This window comes from Platichthys flesus, chromosome 1, assembly GCF_949316205.1.
Source record: "Platichthys flesus chromosome 1, fPlaFle2.1, whole genome shotgun sequence".
NCBI lineage: Eukaryota > Metazoa > Chordata > Actinopteri > Pleuronectiformes > Pleuronectidae > Platichthys > Platichthys flesus.
In genome coordinates this window covers 14,403,242-14,415,288 of record NC_084945.1, presented here as the reverse complement: position 1 = coordinate 14,415,288, position 12,047 = coordinate 14,403,242, and the positions used below count along the sequence as shown (strand labels likewise).

Here is a 12,047-nt window from a genome sequence, read left to right as displayed (position 1 = left end):
GTGGCTTCTGTGTGTGAAGCTTTCAGAGAAGGTGTTCATGGGTCGGCTCAAACGTCACATTCTCTCTTCATACCCCTGATTCCTGTCTGATGAGGCCTCACGATGGACCGCAGTGGGTTAAGAACTGGTTGTTGCTTTCCTCCGTTTATGAAGCTGCGTCATCTGATTACATCATAAAAATTCTCTCTCTGTGGCAAACTCACATTCACAAAAACCCACATCTAACCCATTGTGCAGTGTGACAGTGCAGCCCGCTCTCTCTCTCTCTCTCCCTGCATCAAAAGAAAACATTTAAAATAGAGCGACGGCCATTTAACCATTAAATATTCACACATTGAAAGCCCATGCAGAAAGGCGGGAGCAGTGGACAGCAGGACTGCAACTGTCCCCGCCGATCAGCCTCCACTCGAGCTGTTGCGGTGGGACCCGCTCCGTGCACTAAACCCAACAGTCTTGAGATCATGACTGATTGTGCACCTCTCTCCTCCGCCATGTGTGAACACCGCGAGCGTGTCTCCTGTCACGTTCCCGGCCCGAGCGGGGGAAATGGGCCGTGTCATGTCAGTGTGAGCCGCGGCGCAACGCATGATGGAGAGCACTTAAATAACTCATGAAAACCCTGTTCTCAACCCACACTGGGCCACCGGGAGGAACGCCCAGTCCTCTGCATGTACGCGACTGTGTCTGTGGGTTAGTGTGTGTGCGGTGGCCCCCTGTGTCATGACTGTTTAACCAAATGCCTTTGAGTGTGTTGTGGTCGGAATAGTGTGTGTGTGTGTGTGTGTGTGTGTGTGTGTGTTTGGGGGGGGGGGGTGTTCAGTTGGAAAGAGAGTCTAGGAGATGAGTTTCTGTAAACGACAGGGGGGCCCTCACGGCTAAACAGAAATAGCCTCAGAGAAAAAACACAAAAAAGCCTGTGCGGCAGAGAACTGTGAGCAGGAGTGACGGAGAGAGAGAGAGACGAAGAGTGCAAGAATTCACAAGAAGGGTGAAGAAAAAACAAGTTTTTATAAAACTCCTTTGTTTATATGTGTACATTTTTTTGATGAAATAGACAAAGGGGGAGGGAGTAGAGACGCCCAGTAAAAAGGCAGCGTAGCTACACTGATAAGAGCAGACAGCAGCACTTTCCACATAAACGCACTGAGCTCCAAAACCCAGTGTAGTGATGGCCTCCCCCGGGGCTCACTCTGTCTCACAAACTCTCACACAACCACACACACACAGACACACACCCACACACACACACACTAGTGACTGCCTCATCGTGACATCTTCTACCTCATCTCTCAGTCTCACTTTGTCACTACGCTCCCATCTCGCCCCAGCATCCCACAACCTGGCCGGTCACCTCTCCAGCTCCGACACCATGTGAAGGAGATGTGAGATGACTGCAGAAGCCACAGTTCACTGATCTGAGATGATGTCGGCACTGGTATCAAAAAATTTACTGAAACTTCATATTAACAAGAGAAGACTCAAAATGTTGGGTAAGCTTGAAAGTATTTGTGTTTGACTTGCTTTGCTGATAGTAAATCTCTAATAACATTTTTAGTACAACAAAATCAAAGTTAAGGCAAAAGATCAAATCCTCTGCACATTTGCAAAACAAAATCCTTATCACCTCCTATCATCTATTCCACACGTTTGTAACACCAAGAGACTGAGACGGTGAAGGGTGGCGTAAGTTGGTATATATAGATGAAATAAAATGGTGATGCAGTGAGTATGGTGAGTTACAAAAGGAGGAGGTGTTAGAAGACATGACACAACAAGGCCAGGAGAGAAGAACTAAAAAGGAATTTTACCACACTTCTCTTGAACCACCTCATCTCAACTCATTCAATCCAGGGGTGTCACAACCTCCTGTGCTGCCACACAGCAGGGTCAGGGGCCCCTGCTCAGACCTGGAATCTTTCTCAGGTGATCTGATCAGAGACGGACAGCTCTGGGTACAGGTGGGAAACTAGTGAGGGCGCATTTGAGATCTGATCAATCAGACCACATTCGGAGGTGTGGCCATATTATTTTCACTGTATGAACCCAAATGCATCCTGGGCCACATATTAAGGAACGCCTACTCAACTGACATCTTCTGACTCTTTACTATTTTTATACTTTTCAGTGTTTAACATACATTAATGTATTTGTGGACACTAACATATTATCACTGGCCAGGACTATTTAGATTTTAACTTTAATATTTAAATTAGTTAAATCACTCAGTCACTCCTTGCCCCACTCTCTCCTCCCAACAAATATCCGGTCGCACAGAGTGACAAGATGAAAAAATGTAATATAAGCCATGATCAATATGTCAGAAAAACACTGCTTGTTGTTGGAGAATGGCGAAAAGAGAAATTATTTTAAATGATCCAAGCAGCATTATTCCACGAAAATAGAAAAAGAGAAAGCAACAAAAATATACGAAGAGCAAAACAAGCCAACATTGTGAAGAGCAGCACTCACTGGGATGTGGGCGGTCGGCGTGGTCAGGTTTCTCCTGCTCCGAGGTCACCGGGCGAGAGGGAGTGCGGTCGCCTGCAGGCTGCGAGGGGCCCGGACCTGAGTCCACCTCCTTACTGGTTCCAGCCGTCCCCTCAGTCAGAGCACCAGCCTGAAAGACACGAAAACACATGATTAACATCCATGATTGATCTTTGTTAAATTGGGCTATCCAATTGTAAAATAGAGACAGAGTTAATTATCCCCCACTGAATTAATGAGTGACGTCAATAAGAGTCTCTTCGATCAATTAGCAAACCCCTGACTTACAGATTCTGAATCTGCTAAAGTGTTCCACCATTTCACAATTAATAATAAAACAATAGAAATATATTTATATTGTAAATATAGCAATTAACTGATGGTCTGACTCAGTCATTGGTGAGGCTATTTTTAGCTGCCGTCACAGTGCTCAGATTCCTGCTATAAAAAGAAAACAGCTAAAGGGGACGCAGCGCTGGGTGAAGAAGTGTCCCTTCCCTGAAGTGTCAGAGCCGCAAAGAAGACAGACACACAGACAGAATCAAAGAAGGAGAGGAACAGAGGGAGAGGAAGAATTTTCCTGACAGCCAAAGTCTGCTTGGATGTGCTCTATACTCTATGCTCCCCTCCACAGTAGAATAATAACGGGAAAAAATGAGGAAAGAGGGATAAGGGATCTGGAGAGAAACAAGTTGACCATGAAAAGAAGAGGGAGAAGCAGAGGGTTGCTGTCAGTGAGGAGAGAGGGAGAGGAGCGGGGGGAGAGTTTAAAAGAGGCTGTGATGGCTCCCTCCATTGACGAGTAGCAGAGAGACAGGCAGGGGAGGTGCAGCGCATCTTAAGACAAAAAGGCATCCTGGGCTTATGAAATATACATGTGTCTCAGCCGGAGACAGAGACACAGAGCGACAGAGCAGGAGGGCCCTGAAGACTGATGAGACACCGCTACCCCGCCTAAACACACACTGCTAAAAATAAAACACACAGGCACATTTCTAATGACTTCTCATGAAGAGCCAGGGGGAGGTAGTTAGTTTTAGTGGAAGCGTGCGCGTGTGCATATGTGTGTGAGAGTGTGTGTTGTCGTTGGTAAGTGTTTGTGAGCATCAACGTGCATCCAGGCTTCCTCCTGCAGTTAGAGACTTGAGCGGGACAAAGGCAACTCTGACACAAAAACCAACAAGCGTTGTTGGCTGTTGGCCTGAATGTAAATCAACCTGCCTGTCAAGTCTTTTTTCCCCCCTTCTTTAGTTAGAAGTTAGTTTCAACTGCCTGTTCTCAGACCTGCCCACCTGCCCCCTCTTCAGGCCCAGACAGCTGCTTCCACAACAACAGTCAATGAAAAAGCATTTAAACCCACCTCCTCACTTTACAAGAAAATCAGCCTTTGTTAAAGCAAACGATTCACCTCTCCCACACTCCCAGTACGTGTGTGTTTGTGTGCGTGTGTGTCTATGTGTGCATGTGCATGTGTGTTTACTTGCAAGTATCTTTCTTTGTCAGGAGCATTTCAGCATAGGTCGCAGAGAGTACATTTTAAGGAAGTGAGAGCATATTGGTCAGTCCTCACTATTTCACAGGTCTCATAAAGTATTTAGAGGTATGGTCAGTATTACGTTTAGGTTAGGGGTGTGTGTGAGGGTTGTGTGTGTGCGTGTGTGTGTGTGTGTGTGTGTGTGTGTGTGTGTGTGTGTGTGTGTGTGTGGTGTGCAGGCTGTATTCATGTTGTGGGGACCTCAAACTGTTTAAATAGTCACATTGTGGGACATGTCTTCCTTATGGTGACAAAGAAAGAAAAGGGTAGAGAACAGGAACAGTTGTGTGACCATGATAATTAAGCCCTGTGTGACTTGTTGTCAAAATGAAAAATGGTAAGAGATATAGATGATATTATGTATATACTACTACTACTACTGCTACTACTTATAATAATAATAATAATAATAATAATAACAACAACCTCATCAGGAATGCAATATGCCACTCATTCATAGATAACAGTCATCTAGACTTATTTATCTAGATAAATTAATTTTACACTTGGAAATTCCTATACCTGCCCCCTGATCCAGACCAGCACCAAAATGAAATGGGTTCTTCCCTGACAAATACCGCAACCTTCCACCAAGTTTCGTGGTTGTCAGTCCAGTAGTGTTTGTGTAATGCATCTAAGTAACAGACGGTGATGAAAACCTAACCTCCTTAGCAGGTGTTAAGAGTGTCCTCAGTAAGACAAGAGTACACGACTGTGTGTGTGTGTGTGTGTGTGTGTATTTGTGTAGCATAAATCTTCTTCTCCTCATCAGAGACACTGGGTGTGCCTCCGCAGACTGAATCCTGGACATATCATGTGTAAGTCAACAAAACGTGTGCAGGTAAATAGTCGTGTCTGAGCCTGGAGATTACGTCCACTGCAGAGAACATACACAACCACAGCTGTCCCTGTCTCTGACTCTCTTCAGCCTCCTCCCTGTCTAACTTTTGGAGTAAAGTGCACATTATGAGGGGTCTTATAAGCAGGGCCGGGTCTAGGCAGGGGCAAGAGGGGGCCTGGCCCCCTCAAATAAATGTTGTGCCCCCTCAAACTAAATAGGGTTAGGGTTAGAGTTAGGGTTAGGCACAATGCCCCCTCAAGATTTGTGGCTGCCCCCTCATAAATGCCTGTCTAGACCCGGCCCTGCTTATGACAGATAGAGAGAGGAAAAGAGAGTCAAGGGTCCTCTGTCAGGTCACGACCATAAGCTTTTATTTAATTATAGTGATATTGTTGATTGTCTCATCCAACAAATCAGGTGGCAGAGAGTAACAGTTGGTGTATTGGTCTTAAGGTTCAAACATGAAACCAAGATGTGATGGTACACATGAAGCAGTTGTTGCCATCATGGCTCTCAAATGACTCATTATACAGTAGCTCATATAATGTCAAGAGGTATAATTACTTAAACTATGTTATTGCTATGTTATTGAGTGCTGTGGGTGCAAACACTTGATTGTTCTGCAGCTAACGAGAATGAGAGTCTACTGCAGGGGTCAACGTGTCAATTGACTTGTCAGACTCTGTGAAGCTCAAAGTGGATTGCAAAGAATTAAGGGGGAAATACGAACCTAAAATAAACCACAATAAAAATGAAATAAACCACCTCCTAGAATTTGCATTTCTATATAATGGCTTTTTCTTTTTTTTTTGAGGAACATAAAGCCTTAGATTTATTAATGGCAGCAGAGTTGCCAGTTGGCGGTCTGAGTGGGTAGTGGGCGTACAGAGAGCCCAGCTGTAACAGCAGAGGCCGGGGCTCCACATCCACAGTCCTCGCTGTGGTCACATTAAAGCTGCAGCTCTTTGCTAAAGGTTAGGGAAAGATCATGGTTTCGGTTAAATCTACATTAACACCTTGTTTACGAAGCCCCTGTGAACTTTCCTTTGTATTTAACTAGACGACCCTCTTTCACCTTCCTTCACCATGAGCTATAAGTGCATAAAGGTAACCATTCAAAAAAACATTTAAAATACGATGTGGTCACAACAAGTGGGTGTCGTGCGTATTTTGTCAGGAACAAATAAGTTCATTCATACAAACCATATAAGGGACACACATTTTGGGGGAATCATGAGAGACAAAAATAATCAGAACAAAGTACAGGATCCTCCAGACTGACACTTCTCTGATTGTGTGACTCTATCTCACCGTGCGTTCATGGGGTGACAAGATATTCTGACTAATTAGTTCCCAATAGGGAAAATTCAAGGTAACTCCACCTCAAGTCGGAACAACTCGGAAAATCTCCACTACATCAGTTTTCAAACAATTCCTGTTATTTTACAATCAGCTCTACACGGTAGCCTCCAATGTCAACTTTCGAATGTCACACTTCGTCTCTTCGCAAACTGTATGTTTATCTCTCACAAGCACCTTAACCACTTTTTAATGAAGACGTTTATATGATTAAAGTGAATATATGTAAATGTATTCATACGCCTGTGACGCCTGATCCTTTTTCTCTGCTCTGCATTATTTTTTATAAATGTGGAAAGATGTGTTGAGGTTTTGTTTAAAGCTCTAAACTCGTAAATACAACTCATTTTGTTTACAACAGCCATGTTTTTTCCGCATTCTCTCTTTAAAGCAAACAAACAAACTAAAGTCAGAACAACGACTTCACAGTTCAGTAAATGAAAACTACTGAGGAGCGCGTGAATGCAACGCCAAGCATACTGATCTTACAGTCACAGCAGCTGAGGAGGTTTTGAACAGCTCGTTTTGCTTCCTTCTTTTCTTTGTGCTTGTGTCATCTGGTTTGATGTGAAGGTTTGTTCTGCTTTCTTTCTAGTTCAGCTGCATGTCATGTGTTGCATATTCATTCATATTTAAATGTCTGCCTTCTAGGCTGATTGGGGACTTTCAGCTCATACTGTGCCTGAGATGATACATACTTGTCATGGTTACAATAACGTACAAACAGTTACGCGTACAGAACATTCACGATGTGGTTAGGTATAAGCACAAACTCCTCTACCTGATCACCCAGCTAGCATAGGAACACTAGCACTTATTATCTCTGTAAAAGAGGGTTTATTTTCGCCCATTGATTTATTTATTTGTCAGCAGGATTACATACAAACTACTTTTCTTTACATTGTAAAATGGAACATTATTATTATTTCCCAGGGCATAAACTGTGGACCTAGATGGAAACATATTGAGGGAACCGATATCTGTGAGTGTATTGATATTGTGAAGTTTGACTGCATTTTAGGGGACGGATGGGCTGTTTTCCAATTTCATAGAATGCCAAATATGAGAGGATACAGCTTTATTATTGCTTCATTTAATTCATGAACTGTGTCTGGCTTTGCACGGGGGAAATGTAAAATACAGAGTCAGGAGGTGAAATGAGAAAGATCTACAGTGGTAGTTCTAATTGAGGTTAATTCCAAAGTTCAGCATTATCATCTCTTATCAGTGAGGGGGGAAGTTGGTAATGGATGATGTCGCCGGACATGGAGAGAGCCTGCCAGCCTAAATCACAAGACAGTGCAGAGAACTGTGTGCCCTCAAAGGATCACAAGACATCAGCGGCCCAGCACAGATCATGATGGGAAGCCGTAGATAAGTAGAGGGTGGAAAGGGCCTGCAGGCCTGCACAGGGAGGAGTGTGAGGGCTGTACGAGTGTGTTAGAGAGAGGGACCTGTCAATCAAGACAGTCACAACCTCTCTAGTCATCTGCCTGTCTCCACCCACACCTCACCTGTCAGCATCTTAAAGCAGTGCTGACACACACATACACACACCCTGCTCGGGTTTCGTATCCTAGTGACAAACAGTGAGCGATACACACATCACCCAGAAACGCACACATTCTCCAACTATTACTCACTTTTTCTGCCTCACACACACACATATATACTCATGACCTGGCCCGAGCTCTCTCCTCGCTCACAGCCATGCCAGTCGATACTTGAGCCCTGCACAACATCTGCGCCCGCCTACCAGATTCATTAAGGAGGAGGACGGAGTCAGAAGCTAGAGGATACATCAATAAACAGAGGAGGTGGCCCCACATGTGTGTGTGCGCACGTGTCAACAGGGGGCAGGGCCATCCATAAACACCGCTGACAGACTCGACAGGAAATACACTTGAGGATGTCGATAAGTTAGTCGACCGAGGTGAAGTGGGATCAATGGGAACACAGGATGATGTCAGCGGCTGCAGATGAGATCACCTGAAGCAACTATGGATCAACATATGAGGTAATTAGACATTTGACGTTACGTATTATATTAAAGCAATAATCTTTGTTGAATAAAATTATATTATTATGTTTAAATCCTCAAAATACTTCCATCTTAAATGGACTGATATATAGCTGCTCTTCTTATAGATAACTCAAAGCGCTTTACAACACCAGACACATCCACACACACAAACAACACAACTATATGCTGCACTTTGTCTACCACACACCATTCTCACAGTGCCACCACAGCTGTCGCGAGCAACTTGGAGTCCAGAACCTTGCCCAAGGACACTTCGGCATGCAGAATTTGGGAACCAGGGATCGAATCCCAACCCTCTGTCAAGTGGACGCTTTTACTGCTCAACCAACAACTAAATACCTTGAGAAGCACAAACTGATTCTCCCCTGAGATTCGGGGGAAATGACGCCAGTTACTCCCAGTGTTTGTGTGTGTGTGTGTGTGTGTGTGTGTGTGTGTGTGTGTGTTTGTGTGTGTGTGTGTGTGTGTGTGTGTGAGTGTGTTTGTGTGTGTGTGTGTGTGTTTGTGTGTGTGTGTGTATGTGTCTAGTGACATTTCCTTAAACGTGGATGACATTTCCAGGGGATTTGAAGATTTGATCCCTCCTGTGTTTGAAGAGCTGTGTGCTGGCCTCCTCACAGGACTGAGGGAAAGGCTGCAGCAGAGCCGACAGTAGTGGCCTGCCTTCAGGGCCTCACTCCACAGCGTTCGGATCAGCCCGTTCCCACTCACCCGTACTGTGGTCAGGAGAAGACCTGCACTATGCATTGCCTGGAATGACATGTTCACTGATTGTTTTGTTTTTTTACTTAGTCTTGCGGTTTTCCCCTGAGCTGCGGGGTGTTTCTGCTTCTCAACTGAGGCAGAAAAGCTATCACCAAAAAAATATGAGAGAAGAAAGTAGATGGAGACGGTGTGGGAGGGAGCGAGAGGGAGAGAGAGCAAGAAAGTGCGAGAGAGAAGGAGAGAGAGATCTGTTTCTCCTGCTACAGGCTGGTAAGTGGAGCGAACTGACACAGACTGACATCTCTCTTCCACGGAGACAGAGTTAAAAAGAGCCTCAATACTCTTTGTCCATTATTCTCTCTCTTCCTCTCTCTCCTTCTCTCTCCCTCTCCCTCTGATCACCCTGCGGCACCCATGTCTTGCTTTTTCTGCCTGGATGGAATCTGCAGCAGTCCTGTCCAAGCCCGGGGCTCGTGTTACACCCCACCACCCTGCACCGGCCACACATTCACAATTAAACACCCACACACACACATACAGTAGCCATAAGCAGGCCCAGGGCCCACACACAGGTCAGGCTAGGGTCATTCAAGGGCAGCAGGACAGAAACAAGCCTTGCACTGAGGCTGATCTGAGGGCAGCTGTATAGACATAATAACACAACTGATGCCATATGATGAATATAAACACTCACACTCAGATGCTCAGGCACTCACCAGTTACGCTATCGGACATCTTTAATTTGTAATGGTCTTTTAATATTTACTGAGAGAGAAAATTCCATATGTGACTTTAATACTGAACACACAAAATACAGATGGTAAAATCTCTTACTTTGCTCAACCTGATTTCCACCCAAATGAAAACACTTGTAATTACGTCACAGTTGACCATCATGCGTAGGAAAATAAAACAACACTGTAACTGCTGCTTGACCCTGGACCTTGGCGCAAACAACAATTTACCTCAGTGCTTCGGTGGATCCAGGGTTGGGTCCAGGGGGGGGGGGGGCACCTTAAATGTGCACCTTAAAAGGAACTGTGCATGAATGTTGGATATATAATTGGCCCCTCTGTGTAAACTGCAGCCCTCACCGATTTACAAAATTCCTTGATCTCAGTGTCTCGCACAAAGATAAACCTCAGCAAACATTACAATTGCTAATAAGCATCAGCCTCAATCAGCAACATGAATTATCATTTCAAACACCTGCTTGATGCGCACATAACAACCCCCCCCCCCCCCCCAACCGGTGGTCAGTGGATCAGCCAGATTGTATGCTGGTCCAACCTTAGTCCTCGGAATCATCCTGTCCTTCAAATGCCAGTTTAGTTACAGCTCTAAAACATGTGCATCCTGCTGGAGAAGAGATCTCAAAGGACGGGAAGCGCCCCAGGATGTATCACAGTAAACATTTTGGCACTCGACTCTGTTTGTCCCTTGGAACAGGATGCATGGGTACAAGTGCCTCAATAACTATGCAGTTCGTTATTGGTCCCTTTAGGATACTTTTTCATCCCCCACTTCAATGCATGTCATCGAACAAAGTGCAGGAGCAGCGACTTGCATGTCTATTACATAACCTTCCTCTGCCTGTATAATATATGCATGAATATGAGTAGTGTCTTTTACTTCCGTCAGTCTTCTTCTTTTAAGTTTATCTTCAGAATACAGATTCAATGTTATCAGACTTTCAGAGTGGTTTGAATTAGAAAAAGATGAGCACTTGCTCAATAAAGAAAATTCTATGCTAAATTTTGTTCAAAAACCTTCTGCACTTTCATAGAGAACATTCAGGCGGGCTGGAGAATTTTACTGAAGAGTTGTTTGAATTCAGACTCTGGTCTCAAACCAAAGGGAGAAGTAGCTCAATGCATCTAAATGGATCAAGAAAAATGAGCCTCCATGATGCACTCCATCTTACTCAGTCACAATGCTTTTTCACAAAAACAGAGTGCAGAGAGGTAGTCACATTTATAAACACACACACACACACACACACACAGACAGAGAGAGCGAGAGAGAGAGAGAGAGAGAGAGAGAGAGAGAGAGATAGAGAGAGAGCTGGTGACTGCAGGGCTGCGTCTTTCTCCCAAGTCTGTTGGGAACTCTAACAGGAAGAGGGTAAGTGCTATCGATTGACTTCTTCCTGCTTGGCCGGGTTGTCAGAGGAAAAACAAGCTGACCGTCTGACCGTCTGACCGTCTGCGTTTCACAAAAGCCCACAACAACACACTCATTAAACACACACACACATACACACACTCACATTGATTGTCTTCCAGGTCCTTTTGGATTTGTGGATACAAATGAAGGTCTACTATCAAGTCCAATCTTGTGTGTACGTAAAAGAGGATAGAAGCCATAAAGAAAATATAATGTAAACATTTATGAATTATTATAATAAGTATTATCAGCAAAAATCAGCGTGAATTTAAAGGAAATATCCAGGTTGTCAAGCTGGCAATGATGTGGAATAGCATTCAGCCCCTAACCATACAATATTTCTATATTAGGCAGGTAGAGAAAATAAATTAAATCATTTAGTAAGTCATGGAAATCTACAGTGTGACTATCTGAGTGCTGTGTTTGCGGGTGCTTATGACAAGGAGGTTTTACTATGTAGACACATGGGTCGATGTAAAAATCCTCCTCTGGGCAGCACAGAGACGTTAGGAAGAGAAATCTCTGCTGCAGTCGTCTCTTTTGGATGGCACTCAGAAGTAAGGAAGAGGAGAGATGGAAGGATGGAAGGAGGAGGGATGAGTGGAGATAAACAAGACTGGGGAAAACACTGAGGCAGCTCATTTTGGTTTAACAAATCAAAAGGAAGGGATGAACAAAGACAGTGGCACAGGATGGGTTAACATGTGGTAATGACATTCAATCTCCTATCCAGACATAGATAAACAGCTAATTTAACCACCGTGATCAGGGTGTTTGCTGGAGTCTCTATCACTGTCCAGGAAGTAGTGAAAAAGTAGAATCTAAAGCAGATAGGTGCACACATGACTTTTCAAACTCAAAAGGACATAGTAAAATCCTGGCAGACAGAAATAATGTGTCTTCTAGACGAA

General features: G+C 44.3%; 1 protein-coding gene across 1 annotated transcript in view; it reads right to left on the bottom strand.

Moving 5' to 3' along the window:
- Positions 1-1,919: 1,919 nt before the first annotated feature.
- Positions 1,920-12,047, bottom strand: part of LOC133957511 (uncharacterized) — a 53,379-nt gene continuing 43,251 nt past the window's right edge. Inside the window, exons 2-3 of the mRNA XM_062392989.1 lie at positions 2,470-2,617; positions 1,920-1,966 (exon numbers count right to left, since the gene is read on the bottom strand). Of these exons, the coding sequence (XP_062248973.1) occupies positions 1,920-1,966; positions 2,470-2,617 (195 nt within the window). The remainder of the gene's footprint in view (positions 1,967-2,469; positions 2,618-12,047) is intronic.